General features: G+C 42.1%; 1 protein-coding gene across 5 annotated transcripts in view; it reads left to right on the top strand.

Moving 5' to 3' along the window:
* LOC137376960 (activating molecule in BECN1-regulated autophagy protein 1-like) overlaps window positions 1-19895 on the top strand; it is a 577540-nt gene that overhangs the window by 30965 nt on the left and 526680 nt on the right. For all 5 annotated transcript variants that reach the window (XM_068045969.1, XM_068045971.1, XM_068045970.1 and 2 more), the window contains 2 exons: window positions 5297-5363; window positions 14305-15767. In XM_068045969.1, coding sequence (XP_067902070.1) covers window positions 5297-5363; window positions 14305-15767 — 1530 coding nt within the window. The remainder of the gene's footprint in view (window positions 1-5296; window positions 5364-14304; window positions 15768-19895) is intronic.

Raw genomic sequence — 19895 nt, 5'->3', positions numbered from 1 at the left:
CACTTTGAAGGATCCTGTTGGCTGATTCCAATGGAGTGCATCTAGGTTGCTGTTTCGACAAGCAAATTGAAGATGAGGAAATTGCATCATGTTAATGCTACTAAGGGGTAAAATGACATCAGCTGGTCGGGATGTGGGAAAAATATTTAGAATTTCAAGTTAAACCTCAATACAAGGAAAGAGCTACATCACTTGCAGTCATCTCTGTTTAAAGGCATGTGGATAACTGGTTGTAAAAATGTTTTCTGTTTATGAATCTAACAAAGTGCTGTGTTCTGTATGGGCCAGGTGAGCACTATTTAAGTGCCAGATTATTGGTACACTGTAGCAGACAACTTGTGTGACAACTGCCTAACATCGTTCTGATCAGTTTATTATATGTTCTTGGATGGTAGGTGACGTTGGAGAACTCACTTTAATTGGTCATTCATGGAAGCCTTTAGAAGATGGCAGTGGATGATTTTTTTTTATAATTGAGCGGCCTGCTAAGAGCATATCAGAGGGTTTTCAGACGTAACCACGTAGTGTGGGACTTCTAGGACAGAAGGGCAAGGGTGGGAGGTTTCCTTTTCTGAAGGATATCAGTGAACCAGTTGGGCTGTTAGTGCAGTTTGGGATCTTGGATTGTCACTTTTTGTTTTGCTGGTGCCAACCCACAAATCACAAAATTTTTTAAATTCTGTTTCCTATCTTGCAATGTTGGTATTTGAACTCTCAATCTCTGGATTGCTGATCCAGTGCAGAACTGTTATTGTATACCATGGCCTTCAATATAACACTTATAGCCCTCAAATGGCATGTAATGTCCTATTTTAGTTACAAAACGTTGTGAAACTTGCTAAGTAGTAGAACAGAAATTTCCAACCCTTAATTAACAATTTGATAACCAGATGCTATTGGCTTCTTGCCTTATCTCGTGAAAACATTGATACGCAGTGAGTGGTGCTGCCAATACCTTGATACTTTGCCCAGGTAATCATTTTCAATGTGTGAGTCCAGTCCATAATAAGCAGTGGGTTATTCATAGTTAAGTCTGCTCCTATTCTTGCCCAAAATCCACATATGCATATTCCCAACAGAGGTCATGGGTTTGCTGTCAGGAGCAGGAGCTCAGACTAAATTTTTATAATGTGTGTTGCATTTTCCAGAAGATGTGCAAATGTGTTTTGTGCTTAGGTTTTTGTTTGAAAATTAACTTTGTTCAATCTCATGTGTAAATAGATTTATTCCTAACTCTGGAAATGCTTACTCTTTCGGCACCTAATGGGGCTTATCGGTCAAAATCATGTATCTGAACTGACAGAACATTGGATTTTTAAAAAAGTTATTTGCTCCTTTATTTGCTGTCTAAGTTGTTTGTGGTTGTGTGAATTCATCATAAAGGGTGCCATCGAGTGTTATTGGGAAGATGTGTTTTATTAGTTCAATCATTGGATGGCCTTGGATGCCAGTGCATCAAATCTTTATATCTGTTCCATCTAGAAGAGAGAGAATGTAATTGACACAATTTGTTCTACCACTGACTTTGCAGGATCATTACATTGCAAATAACTGGTGGTTGTGAGTCCTTACCAAGCCTTGTAGTGCAGTTGATTGATTTGGTGAGAGTAGTATACTGATCATGAACAATGTTTGCATATTATATTGTGAATACAGTGATAGTTGTCCTTTTTCCCTATTAAATATCACTTCATTACTTAGTCCTGTCATGTCTCTCTTATTCACGTTAACACATTATAAAAATTTAGTCTGAGTTCCTACTCCTGATGGCCAAGCAACAAGCTCTGCTGGGAAGCGCGCATATTTGGATATCGGGCAAGAACAGCATCTGAGTTAGACAATTCACCTTGCCTATTGATTTCATTTACTTCTCATGGCAATCTACAAGGTAGATGGCATCATTGCCTTCATAGCTCTGAAACCTCCCCAGTTGTACCTCCAAGGTATGTGTCACTCTGCATCTTCCCTTTCCATATTGTACCTAGCAGGACAATTTTCCTTCCTTTCACCCTTCACCCCCTCTAATCCACCATACTTTCAAACTGTAAACCTTCCCGTCATTCCTCTTTCTGTTCCCCCAGGCACTTGAATCCTCCTAATGTCCCATTCTTTGAAACTTCGGTACCACCCTCTCAACCAACTTATAAGGGGTTCCTTCAGCCTACCACTTACAGTGAAAACATCCTTTGTGTCCAGAATTTTTAAAACTGGAATGAAATCATATCAACTGCATAGTTGAATTAACTTTTAATGGTAAGGCCACTGATTTAATGTTTCCTTACAAATCTGACATTGTAAAATTTAGATCAAAAATATCACCAACATTCCTGCAATAAAAACACAATTTGACTCCTTTAACTGCCATAAATGAGCGGTTCTGATATTGCACAGCAGAAAATCACATATCATCCAATGTGTGTTTTTCTGTGTTTTTCTCCCTTCTTTGTCACCTGCATGTATTTGGGGTGTCTTGGCTGTGTTCCTTCAGAGTGTGAACCCACAGTATAGAATTGTCATAATTTAGAAATAAATTATAGGTTTAATTGTGAGATGTTGGTTAATACGCTGGTCAGTTTAGTCTCAGTGGTGGGAAAGCTTCAGAAGCGATAATCCGGGGCAAAGTTAAATGTCATTTGGACAAGCTTGGATTAATTAAGGGTGGCCAGCCTTATTTCCTTAAGGATTTGTTAAAGGCAAATAATGTTTAACTAACTTGGTTGAGTTTTTTTGAGGTAACAGAGGGTAGATAAGGGTACCGTCGTTGATGTGTCAAACTGCCAAAAGGCGTTTAATAAAGTGCCTCATAACAGGCTTGCCAGCAAAGTTGAAGCCTTGGAATAAAAGGGACAGTGACACCATGGATACAAAGCTGGCTGAGTGACAGGAAACAGAATCGTGGCCAATGGTTGTTTTTTGGACTGGAGAAAGGCATATAGTGGAGTTCCCCAGCGGTCGATGCTAGGACAGCTGCTTTTCTTGATTTATATTAATGACCTAGACTTGGGTGTACAGGGCACAATTTTAGGTGAGACAAAACTCCAAAGTACTGTGAATTGTGAGGAGGATAGTGATAAACTTCAAGAGGACATTGACAGGCTGGTGGAATTTTACGCAGAGCAGTGCAAAGTGATACGTTTTGGGTGGAAGGATGAGGAGGGGAAATCTAAACTAAACGATACCATTCTAATGGGGTTGCAGGAGCAAAGAAACCTGGGGGCTATATATGCATAGGTGACAGGACAGGCTAGGCTGAGAAAGTGGTTAAAAAGGCATATGGGCTCCTAGGCTTTATAAATAGAGGCATAGAATATGGAAGTTAGGATGAACTTTTATAAAACATTGATAGGACTCAGCTGGAATATTGTGTTCAATTCTGAGCACCACACTTTAGGAAGGATTTGAAGGCTTTAGAGAGGGTGCAGAAAAGCTGTATGAGAATGGTTCCACGAATGAAGGATTTCAGTTGAATGGATAGATTGGAGAAGCTGGGGTTGTTCTCCTAAGAGAAGGTTGAGAGGAGATTTGATAGAGGTATTCAAATTCATGAGGGGTCTACACAGAGTAGATAGAGAGAAACTGTTCCCATTGATAGACGGGTCAAGAATTTAAGGTAAAAGCAAGATACTGCGGATGCTGGAAATCTGAAATAAAAACAAGAAATGCTGGAAATACTCAGCAGGTCTGGCAGCATCTCTGGAGAGAGAAACAGTTAACGTTTCAGGTCAGTGACCTTTCTTCAGAACTGGCAAATATTAGAAATGTGAAAGGCTTTCAGCAAGTAAAGAGGGGGTGGAGCAAGAGGTAACAAAGGAGAAGGTGTAGATAGGACAAGGTTACAGAGAATAACTGACCTGAAGGTCATGGAGCAAAGGCAAACATTATGTTAATGGTGTGTTGAAAGACAAAGCATTAGTACAGATAGGGTGTTAACGGACTGAAAACTAAACAGCCGCAAGTACAAACATGAAAAAAAACAGTGGGTAGGCAAACTGAACAAACTAAGACCAAATAAAATAAAACAAACACCAGGAAAAAGAAAAAATAACTAAAAATAAAAGTAAAATGGGGGGCCCGTCATGCTCTGAAATTATTGAACGCAGTGTTCAGTCCGGTAGGGTGTAGTGTGCTTAATCGGTAAATGAGATGCTGTTCCTCGAGCTAGCGTTGATGTTCGCTGGAACCCTGCAGCAATCCCAGGACAGAAATGAGAGCAGGGGGGAGTGTTGAAATGGCAAGCAACTGGAAGCTCGGGGTCATGCTTGCTGACTGAGCGGAGGTGTTCCGCAAAGCGATCACCCAGTCTGCGTTTGGTCTCCCCAATGTAGAGGGGACCATATTGTGAGCAGCGAATACAGTATACTAAATTGAAAGAAGTACAAGTAAATTGCTGCTTCACCTGAAAGGAGTGTTTGGGGCCTGGGATAGTGAGGATAGAGGAGATAAATGGGCAGGTATTACACCTCCTACGATTGCAGAGGAAGGTGCCGTGGGAAGGGGATGAGGTGGTGGGGTTAATGGAAGAGTGCACCAGGGTGTCGTGGAGGGAATGATCCCTTTGGAATGCTGACTGGAAGGGAGGGGAAGATGCTTTTGGTAGTGGCATCTCGCTGGAAATGGCGGAGGATGATCCTTTGGATATGGAGGCTGATGGGGTGGAAAGTGAGGACAAGGGGAACCCTGTCGCGGTTCTGGGAGGGAGGGGAAGGGGTGATTGACAGAAGAACCAAAGGTGACGTGAGGAGAAACATTTTTATGCAGCGAGTGGTTACGTGCTCCCTGTGTGGTGGAGGCAGATTCAGTCATGCCTTTCAAGAGGGAATTGGATAAGCACCTGAAGGGAAAAAGTTGCAGGGCTGCGAGGAAAGTGCCGGGGAGTGGGGCACGATTGCTTTTGTCGAGAGCTGGCATGGACTCGATGGTTACAGCACAGGAGGCAGCCATTTGGCCCATTCTATGATTCTATAAATAGGGGAAATGGAAATATCTTGCAGTTGCTTGTGTGAACCTATGGCTAAACAAGTGATTATTTAGGAAGGGCACGTTTTACTTTGTCCTGGCTTGTGCTCGGTATTTCTGTAGGATGACAAAAGAAACCTCTAGATTTCATGCCGTGGCATTTATTGGTATGTAGTTTTCTTATTTTCCTTCATTTTGTAGACATTCTTTGCTTCAGTATTTATTGAAAGCTAATTTCAGAAGAACATTTTCATGTTCATCACTGTCAAATTTCTCAATTTCTGCCTCTGTCCATTAGGTGCACATTATAGTAGGTGACTGATGCTGTTATGTTTTGCAGACTGGTAAGATTCGATTCACTGGGACACAACCTCCTGACTGCAATTGTCAATCCTTCAAACCAGCAGGTGATTTTCTGACTTTGTATATTATTAGTCTTTTGAGTTTCCTGGTAGACATTTTGGCAAGTCATTTATCGCCATGTAGACCCAGGTTCAATTACTGAATTTTTCTGAGCTATTTAACTTCAGCCACGGTGACAGCAGACATGCTACAGTTAGTGTCGATACCCATGGGCTAGAAAGTTAATCGGGGTTTTCACTCCTAATCGCTATTTGGAAACCCATGCTGGAAGTGTTCATGTGCGAATATTGGGAAAGGACAATAAAGATTCCGTTGTTGAATGGCTGCATTTGCTGACAATGCAACCACTTGGTGGCGCTGTACTGGCACATGCGCAAATGCAGCCTGTTCCACTTAAACGTCACAGTCCGCGACGTTAAGGCAGCTGCCAGGACTAAAGATGGCGCTGTTCAAATAATAACAGAATGGCAAAGTAAACCTAGGGCAGCAGGCAATGGGAATCGAAAGGACAGCACCTCTGACAGTGCTGCACAATTCTAATTGTTTTCAGTGCCATTCTGCTCTGGCCACTCTCACCCTGGCCCCTGCTTCCTTCCCGCACCGCCGTAAGAAGCAAGGCGATGTAGGAGCACGTGGCAGAGAGGAGGGAAGCGGCGCAGCCTCGAGCTAGCGTCTGGAGGGGTGGAGGAGAGAGCGGGTGTCGGGGTGGGGAGTGGTGGGAGAGAGAGTAGGGGGCGGGGGAGGGAGCGGGGAGAGGGCGGGGGGTGGGGGGAGAGAGCAGGTGCCAGGGGGATGGAGCAGAGTGGCCGGAGAGAGTGGTGGGATGGAGCGGAGTGGCCGGAGAGAGTGGCGGGGTAGGGGATAGAGAGGAGCGGAGCAGCGGGGTGGGGATGGAGCAGAGCGGTGCGGCTGGAGAGAGCGGCGGGGTAGGGGATGGAGCAGAGCGGCCGGAGAGAGCAGCGGGGTAGGGGGAGTGGAGTCGACCAGGCACATTGCACCAAGAGGTACACGTTACGTGATGACGTTGTCGCCGCATGCTCTAACCAGTTGTGGCAAGTCAGAACGCTGCGCACGTGCAGAGAGCTGGAGCCCGTCTGCGCATGTGCGCATCTTGGCGCAGCCAGATGACTACAGCGGCCGGCTGCGTTGTCAGGAATCACTTTGTTGAATCGCCTGCTAAAGCTCAATGTGTAGTTTCATGCAGTAGTGGTGGGTGTGGCATGAGAGGGTATAGCATCTACAGAACAGTAACCCAATAGGAATTGCTGCAATCTGGAGAAGGAGGCAGATGTGGACAGAGTAAAGAAAGAATGATAAAAATGTATAGTGTAGAGGTAATTAAATAAAATATCTAATAATAGATGTGCACTCAAAAGTGAAACTGTTTTAAAGAAAATGGGTGCTTTTCGAGATTGTTAATGCTCCTGTCCTAGGTGGCATCCAAGCATACTAAAATAAAGAATTAGAGGTACAGTATTGGAAATCTCGTAAAGCTCATTGGATGTTGGGATGGCTCTCAAAGGCTGGAAGATTACTGATGCGATTCCAATCTTTCAAACTTGATCAAAAGCATAAACCTGAGAATTTACAACTTTTCGCTTTGTGTCCATGGGTAACAGGCAGAACTACTGGAGTCTGTTGGAAAGAAGCAGTTCTTCCAGAAGCAGGAACATCTAGCATGATGAAGAAATAATTCAGTCAGTAGGAGATTATGAAGAGTATCTATATGTAACATTTGATATTTTTCATTGAATAGGATTGGTAATGAAGGCAACAGAATGCATTTTAAGTTTCTCACCAGAGACTTGTAACGAAAGAAAATTGTCTTTGTGTCAAAGATGCAGTTGGAAACTAATTCTCTCCATTTCCTAGTCACCAGACACTTATCAGTGTTATGAAAGTGCTTCAATATTTTGTCTTTTTGAGGACTTGTGTTAAAACTGAAAAGATTCCATGGATGTGTTTTTTTTTTACCAAGTTTACTGAAAGGACACTTGAGATGTTTGAAAACAACCTGTGCTGGAAGTCATGTGCTTTAAGCTGAATAAACAACAGAAAGCTTCGTGAAATGGGGAAGATGTTTACAGAGAAGCCACATGGCAAGGTTTATGGAGGTCAGGACGTTGACTTTCTGGTTGGGGTGTGAACTGTTTTGAAGACAGTTGGTGTTTTGCCTGCCAAGGAAAAAGAAACCACCCAGCTCACCTCTTTCTCTACCTCTTTGAAGAAACCCTGCAAAGAACTAAAATCCCTGGTGCTGCATCTTTCCTAAGAAGCTGGAAAAACCTGCCAGATGAATTCTCAACCTGAAAAGAACTGCTTCAGAAAAGATCCCAGTGACTCGTCTCTGTATACCTGGTCAACAGACCAAAAGGGGCAACTGACTTCCTTCCATATCTGTTCTTTTTCTTCAAGAATTAGCAAGTATTTGGCCCATGCATTTTTTTTTTTATTTGTAACGGACCTCTGCAGAGAGAATTTCTGTATTTTTTTCAGTGTATGCGTGTGTGCAATTTAAAAAGGGAACTTTCATATTTCAGTCTGTGTTGATGGTTTGCTTTGTTACTGGATAAGTTTAGAGATACAGCACTGAAACAGGCCCTTCGGCCCACCGAGTCTGTGCTGACCATCAGCCACCCATTTATACCAATCCTACACTAATTACATATTCCTACCACATCCCCACCTGTCCCTATATTTCCCTACCACTTACCTATACTAGGGGCAATTTCTAATGGCCAATTAACCTATCAACCTGCAAGTCTTTGGCATGTGGGAGGAAACCGGAGCACCCGGAGGAAACCCACACAGACACAGGGAGAGCTTGCAAACTCCACACAGGCAGTCCCCAGAATTGAACCCGGGTCGCTGGAGCTGTGAGGCTGCGGTGCTAACCACTGCGCCATTGTGCCGCAACAGTTTGATAAACTGTTGATTTTGTTGTTTGTTAAAGAAACCTGGTTGGTGTATAAAGAATGGAGTATATAATTGACTGAATTGGTAACTGGGTAAACATTTTGAAAAATATATGTTGTGACCTGCGGAGAAATGGGACTAGAAAAGACTGCACTCCTTCCACCTCGGGCGTAACGCCAGTGATAGAATTTTTCTCTTTCCCCCCTCCTGTGAAGGCACAAATGTACACTGAAATATAGTATCATAGATGCCGATGGCCCTTTGGTACCTCACCCAAAATCCATTTCGCGTGTTTTTCTCAGAGCTTAGATCACCTAGTGGAGCATTGAGTGCCAATTCTTTGGAACTTCATGCTTGTAAGTGTTTGAAGCACTTTGTAGCCTGTTAGAATTGGGAAACTGCTATTTTGACACCAGCACCTTCCGTGCATGTGCCAAACCCAGACATCCACCATCCCTGCAACACTGCCCCCCCACCCCGCAAAAAAAAATCCTCTTAACCATATCCCTGCTATGTTTTCTTTTCTCCCGTGCATGTTGCAGCAGCTCATGAAACTGTAGTTTCTCTCTCTCCCTGGGGTCCATTTCATTCCTGCTCCATGTTGGCCATTATCTTGTTGCACACCCTGGTTTTATATAAGTCAGAGATTGAAAGCATCAATCAAGGAACATGTGTGAGACCCACACAGAAATTGTGGAGGAGATAGAGGAAAGCAGAGACCCACTGAAAAAGATAAAGAATGAACACCAAGTTGGATACTATCAACTACAAGAACCACACTGGGAAAAGTGTTTAAGCCATACAGAGAGAGAAAATTCAAATGTAGATAGGGAGAAAGATAAACGAGGAGTCAGAGAAGCAGAGGCACAGTTACAGCCGAGAGAGGCAATGTGTTATTTGACTCAGCAATGCCTCAGGAGGTCGACTGTATTAATTCTCATCATTACTTTAAAAAAACAATTGCCTCTTGGTTGAAGAATTTTTGTGACTTATTCATAGACTTGCTTACATTTCAAATTTTTCAGAGGCTTGATGGATCGTAATTAATGAATTGAATGTATAAAACATAAAGATTCATAGAATCATGCAGCTAATGCTACAGTACTTCTTGGTGCATATGTTTTTTCTATGATTGCACCCTTCAAAAACTAATATTTGAATGCACTTTGTTTTGATGGTGCGGCTGAGTTTGCTGGAGAGTGAATCTGATACTGCTGTTAAGTGTTGAATACTTGAGATGTTTTTGTTGCATAATAAATTTGCAGGTATGAAATTGCAGGGGCATTATATCTATAGTTTGTGTGCTGTTGGGAGATGTTGAAATCAAACTTGTAATTATTAAAATTAAACTTCAGCCAAACAGTTTTCTATATTTGATTAGCTTTCTGTGGTATTCTGCTGCACACTTGCTTGTGATGATGCCTAAAAATGAAATGTGCTCAACTTATCTGATTTCCATTTGCGCCTTTTGAGATTCACAAATTAAACGTCATGCATTTCGCTCTTGTATTATTTCATCAGCTTTGCTAAATAAATCTTATGTAAATCCCTATTCAGTGGTTTTCTTTTCAAGTAACGTTTTGAAGCTATATTCACAGCCACCTGTTAACCTTGCTATCTCTCACGTGGCCTTGCTGCTCCCATTGTGTCAATCACAGATAAAACCATCACTGATTGCTTCTTTGTATCACTATCCACCCACATCTGCCTCCTCAACCCTACTTCCTTCTGTACAAAAGCAAAATACTGTGAATGCTGGAAATCTGAAATAAAAACAGAAAATGCTGGAAATGCTCAGTCAGGCAGCATCTGTGGAGAGAGAAACAGTTAAAATTTCAGGTCTGCGACCTTTCATCGCAACTGGGAAAATTAAGAGATATAATAGGTTTAAGCAAGTGAAATTGGGGTGGGGGGAATGGTGTTTGGTAAAAGAACAAAAGGGAAGGTCTGTGATCGGGTGGAAAACAGGAGAGATTAAATGCCATAAAGGTTGGTGCTGCAGGGCAAAAGGTAGTGGTAATGGGACAAGTGTCTTCCATGCTCTCTCAGACCTTTTTTGTTCTTTTTACAAACCTTCCCCCCCCCACCCCCCCCCTTTTTTTAAACTTAAAATCTATTACATTTCTAATTTTTCCCAGTTTTGTTGAAAGGTCATCGACCTAAAATTTTAACTCTGTTTCATTCTTTACAGATGCTATCTGACCTGCTGAGTATTTCCAGCATTTTCTGTTTTCATTTCTGCATCTGTGTCTGTCCCTTGAAAAAGCTCTCTCCCATTCACTTACAGCAGTACTTCAAAAATCCCAACTACCTTGCTTTTGACCTTCCATTCACCACGACATTTCTGCAGCTACCAATCTACTTACCCAATCCTTCACCTTCACCTTCAATGCCCTAGTAATGATTAAAACCATTAAGTGAACGTGGCATAAAAACAAGAAATGCTGGAACCACTCAGCAGGTCTGGCAGCATCTGTTGGAAAGAGAAGCAGAGTTAACGTTTCGGGTCAGTGACCCTTCATCGGAAGTGAATGTGGCAAATGAGAGGTCATCCACTTCAGACCTAAAAAGGGTAGAACAGGATAATTTTTAAATGATGAAAAGTTAGAAACAGTGGAGGTCCAAAGAGACTTGGGGGTCCATTTACATAGATCAGTAAAATGTCATGAACATGTACAGAAAATAATTCAAAAGGCTATGGAATGCTGCCTTTATATCCAAAGGAATAGAATACAAGAGGGTAAAAGTCGTACTTTCAGCTATCCGCAGTCCTAGTTAGAACATACCTGGAATACTGTCAGCAGTTCTGGGAACCACACTGTAGGAAGGATAGATTGACCTTTGAGTGAGTGCAGCATGGATTTACCAGAATTATACCTGGACTCCAAGGGTTAAATTGCAAGGAGGAATTATACTAACTAGGGTTGCATTCCCAGGAATTTAGAAGGTTGAGGGCTGATTTGATCAAAGTTTTCAAGATATTAAGGGGAACAGGATGGGGTGATAGAAGCTATTTCTGCTGGTTGGGAGTCCAGGACGAAGGGACATAGTTTAACAATTAGAGCCAGACCTTTCAGGAGTGAAATTAGAAACCGTTCTAAATGAAAAGGGTCGTAGAAGTTAGGTACTTGCTTTGGCAAATGACGATTGATACTAGATCAATTGCTAATTTTAAATCTGAGATTGATAGATATTTGTTGGCCAATGTTATTAAGGGATACGGGGCAAAGGCGGGTATGTGGTGCTGGGTCGTATATCAGCCATGATCTCATTGAATGGTGGAACAGGCTTGAGTGGCGAAAAGGCCCACTCCCATTCCTATGTTCCTACTCTCCCTCACCTTGGATGTTTCCTTGGAATGTTTCTCATCTCCCTTCCGTTAAGTGCAAGGGACACAGACTTGAACATCTGTAGTAGATAACTAGCTGTTCATTGCCAGATGGGATGATCTCAATCTCAGTGACAAAGTCATCTATGGAGCCCTCACACTTGGAAGCGAGTGTGGGGACTTGATGGACGACTTTGTCACTAAGATTGAGATCATCCCATTAGCAACATGCGTTATTTCCTTCTCTTCCCACGTCCATGGATCAAACTTTCTCTAAGGTTTCTCCCCAGCCTTAACCCTAAACTTGCATATTTCTTTAACTTCTCTCCCATCATTCCTCATGTCCTCTCTGAGCTCATCTTGTCCTTGAGACCCACCTCTTGCTCCCTTGACTCACTTCTCAATAAACTGCTGACCACCCAACTCCCTTTCCTGGCTCCCATGTTAGCTGATATTGTTAACGATACTATTTCTTTGATGCTTGTGAATGGAAGAACAAGTAGATGAAAGAAAATGGAAAGGACAGATAGGAAGAAAGAGGGGAGATAGTAGAGAGGAATGAAGCACTAGAGCAAGAGAATCGGAAGTGAGAAATTAGATGAGATTGAAACACACACAAGTGGAGGAGATGGGGAAGGGCCCTCAGAATTAGGAGAATTTGGGAAAGGTGCAACAAAGTAACATTGTATTATCGCAAAACGTGTCTTGAGTTTTCCTGTTTTTATCACATTTCATTATAAGTTTTGTATGATTTTCTCAAATATATCAGGACAATATTACAGCTCAGTGTTGCTGTCTTAATTGGTGATGTGGAGCCTCTCTTATTTTAAGTTGAAAATATCTATACTCTCACTGGTTCATATTTGTGTTTTGTTGAAAATCATTTGTGCACAGCCAGAATTTGTGTTTTACGGAATCCAACTGCACTGTTGGTGTATCATGATTGTGGTGTGTGTGTGTGAATAAATATCTTGGATCCATAAATATATATTTATATAAAGGAGTTCCATTTGCTTCTACCATAGGATTTCAATTTACAAGTATTGGGTGACTATGGATATGATGATGGGACTGTATAATAAAACAATTTGTTTGCTGTAAATAACTTCCGAATACTTCTGAAGTAACCCAGCTGGATTTTTATTTTCAAAAAGGGAGCATTTACAGTAGTATGGATACTTGAGAATTTACTGAAAATATTTGCATCGTGCTGGCAAGTGGATACATTGGAATTTTAGTTTCAGCAGCAAGCATTTGGTTCAATGTTTGGGGCTGATGTTCTCAGACTCTATAGTTGTGTGTCCTTCATGAAGGTGCGTGCAGTTATTGTTGAGGTGGGAAAATTAGTTTAAGCAGCCAGGGACAGACTGCGAACAGCCTGGAACTGACTCAACTATACATTGAAAGTAACAACTGATTGTGCTCCATAGATATTTCATCCCCAGAGTTTGGTTGGGAAGAAGGAGGTGCACCTTTGTACAGATGGGAGACTTGTGCTAGACTGTGTGGACAGGGTTTCCTCTCCTACAAAGGCAAAATACTGCGCATACTAGAAATCTGAAATAAAGAAAATGCTGGAAATACCCAGCAGGTCTGACAGTATCTGTGGAGAGAGAAACAGTTAACGTTTCAAGTCGGTCCTTTTTTCAGAACAGTCACTGATCTGAAATGTTAACGCTGTTTCTCTCTACACAGATACTGCCAGACCGGCTGAGTATTTCCAGCATTTTCTGTTCTTATTTTAGTGTTTCCTGTTCATTGCAGAGATCCATCAAGCATGAGACCTGGGAAATGTTTCTTGCGCTTTTTGAGGCTGATCAGGGCTTCATGGATTGATGGGGCATGACTAGAATGCATGCTAAGCGGGCAAATGTTGCAACAGTCCCTTGGATGGATTTTAAAATTACTAAGATATGTGGTGTATGCCGTGAATAATTTTAAGTTGGCCTTCCTGCATCCTGCTGTGCACATGATGGTCATGAGGATTTACGTCCACACTTTTGACAATTCCTCATCAACTATGTGGTGTTCCTAGGCCCCCTTTTCAGTTTTGTGTGTCTGTTGACATGCAAGTGAGCATTACGGACAGGGTGGAGGTATTTCGGAAGGGTTCTTTTAGGATGTGGTGATCGAGTTCCGGTGGGTCATGATAAATATTTTGAGTAATTGTTCTGGAGTTAAAATTTTAACTCAAAGATAGCAAATGTTGAGTGAGGTGATGTTTGTTGGCAAACTGTTAGCAGAGCTCAATCTGGTTCATAGTCTGGTGATACTGTTGGTATTTCCGAATGTGCTTGATGTTTCTGAGAGTTTCCTGTTAATCCATGTGCCCAGGTGATCATCTGGGTTACTCTAGCTCCTTTCCAGGTTGGCAGGATTACTAGTAATAAAAAGTGTTTTAGGGAGCTATATTTGAGGGTACTTTGGGACAGGGAATTGGCAGTGAAGCATGGCTTCCACTCTAGACATGGGTTTTATGAGGAGGCCTGTTTCTAGGCCATGGAGTCTGGTTGCCTAGTAGTTACACTACAGGCACAAATGCACGTGGAATGTTGCCACTAACTATGTCCTGGTGATCTCCCTTCCTTTTTCAATAATCCTCCCATTATTCTCTCTCTCAAAATAAAGTGAAGTGGGAATGCAATTAAAGGTGGGTGTTCAGTTTGGGATAGAGAATTCTTGACGAGAAGAGACGCATTGGATTCTACAGCTTTATGTATTTTAATTTTTTTTCCCCCCAGAATGATGATGATGGTGAAGTTCCATTGGATAACGTAGAGACTCCTCAATATCGTCAGCGATCTTTCCTCCAATCTCAGCCTGTCCGTAGAACACCACTGCTGCACAACTTTCTGCACATGTTGTCCTCACGGTCATCTGGTACGACGACTGGAGATCAGAGCCAGAGTGAGGAGAGCACCTTGCCAGCAGGTGAAAGTGGTAGGACTTCGGTATATGCTGTGCTTCGTGACCGCTTCAGCTATCCTGTACAGGAGTGTGTCCACCACATGGGATTGGTTTGTTTTTGTAGTCGTTGTTCTGCCCTAAGGTCGTCGTCCTCTTCTGTACCCAGCGAAGACAGTACGCCTTCAACATCCTCTACAGCCACCACCTCTACATCTGCAAGGACTGAGCCTCGCATTCCTCCAGAAAGGCCCTTATCCCAGCCTGACCCTCATATTCCCGACCGCCCTTCTGCATTCAGTACTGTAAACTATGAAAACTCTGGCAATTCTCTCCGAAATTTATCTGCAGCCACTAGCAGGAGGGGCTTATTAGGGCACACAGCATACCATTCAGATGGATTTCAACAATCTAACTCCACCCCAGGATACAGGGAACAGAGTTCAAGATTAAGTGGGTCTGATTGGACAAGAACAATGCTGAACATATCGCCAAGGTCTGAGTTGGAAAGTATGCCACCTCCTAGAACTAGTGCATCATCTGTAAGCTTATTATCGGTGCTGAGACAGCAGGAGACAAACGCTCAACCTGTTTACACATTAGCCTCTGAGGGGAGCAGTGTCTCGAGCCCCGGCACAAGCAGTAGTGTGAACACTGGTGTTAACAGCAGCACAGGCGAGGAGAGACCGAACAACCAGCCCTCTGTCAGGAATGTCCTCCAGTGCAACCTGAGTCGCTATTTCATGGAGATGGACAACTTCCAGGACGTGGATCAGCGAGTTAGTAGCGAGTCCAATCAATCCCAACAGGTGCAGGAGATCCTAAATAATAATATAGAACCTAATAGGGCGGGGCCATCGCAGCAAAATGGTGAAAACACTTCCAATTCATCAGGTGGACATCTTAGCCGTTGCCGAGCCTGCCATAACCTTTTGACTTTTAACCATGACACTCAGCGATGGGAACGGACCACACAACTTTTTTCATCCAATGAGAGCAGCTCTTGGCATGTGCCAAACAATTATGAACCACTAGGGCAGGGTAGCAGCCAATCCCCAACCCCACCGAGTAGAGGGATTATGGGTAGGGCTCATGGATTGAGTGGCTCAGAAGGCAGATTTGCCCGTCATGGTTCTGGCCAGCAAGGGGAACGTACAATGGGTCTAACGTTTAACAACGAGACAGGACATTGGGAGCGGGTGTATAGTCAACCAACATCAAACAGAATATCGAATGTTTCACAAGAGGCCTTAAACCAAGAAATGCCTGAAGAAAACTCAGAAGAAAATTTGCTGAGAAGGTAATTTTTGCTTTTAGTTTTAAGAATATATTAAGTTCAAAACAACCTTAAGCATCTGTTCACCAAATGGGTATTCATGTGAGGGAAAACAAACTAGCTGAAGAAAGTTAAGATGTTCAACGGTACATGTTAGGGTCATCTCTTCTGTTTCTTTTGCACCCACTTGTGTGTGTACAGGATCACAGTTTGTGATTGATAATTAACAAGTTCTCAGCATCCCTTAATCATCATATCTAACAAAACTGTCCATGTTGAACTTGAAATTTTTAATTGACTCAGCATCCACAGCCTTTTAGGGGACAGTGATCCATTTCCACTGCACTTTGTGTAGAAATGTCCATCATGATTTCACTTTGAAATGACCTAGCTCTGTTCTTCAAGATGATGTGCTCTTGTTCTGGCTTCCCCCACCAGAGAAAACTATCTACTCTATCAAAACTCTTCTTCATTTTAAACACTTCAACTCGATCACACCTAAACCGTCTCAGCTTAAGGGAATGCAAGCCAAGTTTATCCCATCTTATCAATTTAACTCTAAGCCCTGATATCACTTCAATGATTTTTCATTGTGCCCCATTTAAAGAGGGTGATGTAAATGGATTGGGTGAGCTGATAAAATCTGTGTAGATGTCCATGTTAAAAATATGTTCTATCATGCATGTGCCTTGACGGGGAGTATTCATGGAATATTTTACTCCAGATGCATCAGAGTTGAGTTTCATCCTGCTCTTACTAAGTATAATCTTCTCACGCATTTCTTGGTGCGGTCGATGGTCAGTCATCGGGAGTTGGATTCCTTACTTTTCACTTCACCTGCCACTCCAATTAATGCACCCTGTACCTCCCTCCCCCACCCCCCATCTACCTTCTGAGATCAAGTAATTCAGTACAAAACAAGGACAAAGGTGTGTGTGGCTCAGTATTGCACTGGGCAGTATATCTGTTTGCTGAGGTATCTGGGATGATGCTGAGATTTTACTTTACTCCATGAAATGTTCAGCAATCCCTGAGCAAATTCTCAATCAAATTCGAGGTAGCGCTTTGGCCGAGGGCTGTTTACTAATTTTTTTGGAAGGAAGATGGATTTCTTCTCTTGCTGATGACAAAAGTAAGAGGCATTGTAAGCAGTGTAGATAGAAGCTTAAAATTACAATGATATTAATAGACTAAGTGAATAGGCAAAACTGTGGTAAATGGATTTCAATGTATGCAAATTTGAGATCATCCACTTTGGACCGAAGAAGGATAGAACAGTGGTGAAAAAGCTAGCAACAGTGGAGGTCCAAGGAAACTTGGAGTCTAGGTACATAGATTAAAGTGTCATGAACATGTACTGAAAATATTCGGAAAGTCTGATCTTTATATCTACAAGACTGGAATACAAGGGGGTAGAAGTCGTGCTTCAGCTATACAAAGCTTTGGAGTAGTGTGAGCAGTTCTGGACACCACACCTTGGGAAGGATCTAATGGCCTTGGAGTGCAGCATAGATTTATATCATAAAAGCAAAATACTGCGGATGCTGGAAATCTGAAATAAAAACAAGAAATTCTGGAACCACTCAGCAGGTCTGACAGCATCTGTGGAAAGAGAAGCAGAGTTAACGTTTCGGGTCAGTGACCCTTCTTCGGAACTGACAAATATTAGAAATGTCACAGGTTAAAAGCAAGTGAGGTGGGGGTGGGACAAGAGATAACAAAGGAGAAGGTGTAGATTGGACAAGGCCACATCGCTGACCAAAAGGTCATGGAGCAAAGGCAAACAATATGTTAATGATGTGTTGAAAGACAAAGCATTAGTACAGATAAGGTGTTAACGGACTGAATATTGAACAGCAGCAAGTGCAAACCTGAAAAAAAACAGTGGGTAAGCAAACTGAACAAACTAATAAGATGAAATGAAATAAATGCAAAAAAAAAAATTGTAAAAAATGTATAAAAAAGAAAAAATAACCAAAAATGTAAGTAAAATGGGGGGTTGTCATGCTCTGAAATTATTGAACTCAATGTTCAATCCGGCAGGCTGTAGTGTGCCTAATCGGTAGATGAGATGCTGTTCCTCGAGATTACGTTGATGTTCACTGGAACACTGCAGCAATCCCAGGACAGAGATGTGAGCATGAGAGCAGAGGGGAGTGTTGAAATGAGATTTATATCACACTGGTACCTGGACTCCAAGGGTTAATTTATGAGAGATTACACAAACTCGGGTTGTATTCCCTGGAATTTAGAAGGTTAAGGAGTGATTTGATTTAAGTTTTCAAGCTATTAAGGGGAACAGATAGAAACTATTTCTGATTGTTGGAGAGTCTAGCACTGCAAATATAGTCTTAAAAATTAGAGCCAGATCTTTCAGGAGTGAAATTAGGAAACACTTTTAAATAGAGAGCGGTACAAGTTCAGAACACGCTTCCACAAATGGCAGTTGTGCTGGATCAATTGTAAATTTTAAATCGGAGGTCAATAGATTTTCTTTAATCAAAGCTTTTTTTTATTCGTTTGTGGGATGTGGGCGTTGCTGGCGAGTACAGCACTTATTGCCCATCCCTAATTGCCCATGAACTGAGTGGGTTGCTAGGTCATTTCAGAGAGCATTTAGGAGTCAACCACATTGCTGTGGGTCTGGAGTCACAAGTAGGTCAGACCATGTAAAGTCAGCAGATATCCTTCCCTAAAGGATATTAGTGAACCAGATGGGTTTTTACAATGGTTTCATGGTCACCATTAGACTAGCTTTTAATTCCAGATTTATTAACTGAATTCAAATTCCATCATCTGCCCTGGTGGGATTCGAACCCATATCCCCAGATCATCAGCCTGGGCTCTGGATTACTAGTCCAGTGACATTAGCACTACACCACTGCCTCCCCCAGGGATATCATATCCGGGATCGCAGATCAGCCATGATCGCATTGAATGCTTGAGAGGCTAAATGACCTACTCCCGTTCCTATGTTCCTCTGCCACAGTCCTAAGTGAAATAATCTTGAGCAATTTCAGTCCATTGTTCATTTGTCACAAGTCCGCTAAATGACTATCTCCATAATTCAGTTTCGCAGCCTCACTTTTACCTCAAGCATGGCAGTTATAGAAAGTGGAGTTGGTGGAGTAATGGCTTTTTTGGGTTTGGGCTTAAAATGCATGGTGCTTATTTGTTTCACATTGTTGGAATTTGGTTCTCAAATTGAGGAATTCACCCACTTTGAAACCCATATGAGAAATGGTCCATTGTACACAAACAGGCTGTTTGCTTTCTACCAAAGTGCTGCTTTTCCTTTTGACAAATTGATAGTAGGAATCTTAGAATTACTTTTTGTGGGTTTTTTTCCACTTCGGTGACCGTAGTCAGGATTGAGGATAGTGTCTTAATGTTTCCAAGCTAGGGAAATCAAGGAGTCCTGTTACTGATTGCTTTTCCCATCTGGAAGGGCTTATTTATGTTACTATTGGGTGAAGGTTGGACTTTACTGGGAATTTTAGAACAATAGTCTGCTGATACTTGCCATCCATGATCACACATAGCCACTTAGGTACTGGAATGCAGGAAAGTTGCAGCATGAGCCATTAGTTTAAGGAAAGTAGAGGTGAAATTGGGAGAAAGGAGCAGACATTATGGTAATAATCAGTGTTTGAGAAACAGAAAAAAGTTTGTATCGAGACCATTTTGTCTAGATTCAATTAAGGAGCTGAATTTGAATTCAAGAACTCCGTTTATAATTTGCACCAGTGGTTGTGTATATGCTGTGAATGGGCTTGTGTTATAGAATTTCAATAACTTAAATGCCATTCTATATATTAAATTATTTGTGCATTAAAAGGGATTGGGGTGCTAAAACATTTCAAACAGTAGTAGAATTTCACTGGTCTCGTGAATGTCATGGTGGTGATGGTTCCATTGCATGACAGGGTGACAACTTCAACTGAAGTTCTTTTGTGTGTTCCATCAGACAGTAGGTAGAACCTGTGACATGGAAATTGTGACGCAAGTACTGGGAGAGTAGCAAATGTTATGCTATTGTTCCAAAAAGAGAAGCCAGAAGGTTCGGCCAGTTGCTCTTGTCTCAGTTATGGGTAAATGCTGAGCTTATATAACAGGGTGCAACATAATCGACTAATGAATAAGGTCAGAGAA

This window comes from Heterodontus francisci, chromosome 14 (assembly GCF_036365525.1).
Source record: "Heterodontus francisci isolate sHetFra1 chromosome 14, sHetFra1.hap1, whole genome shotgun sequence".
NCBI classification, from domain to species: domain Eukaryota; kingdom Metazoa; phylum Chordata; class Chondrichthyes; order Heterodontiformes; family Heterodontidae; genus Heterodontus; species Heterodontus francisci.
This window is presented reverse-complemented; position numbering and strand designations above follow the sequence as displayed.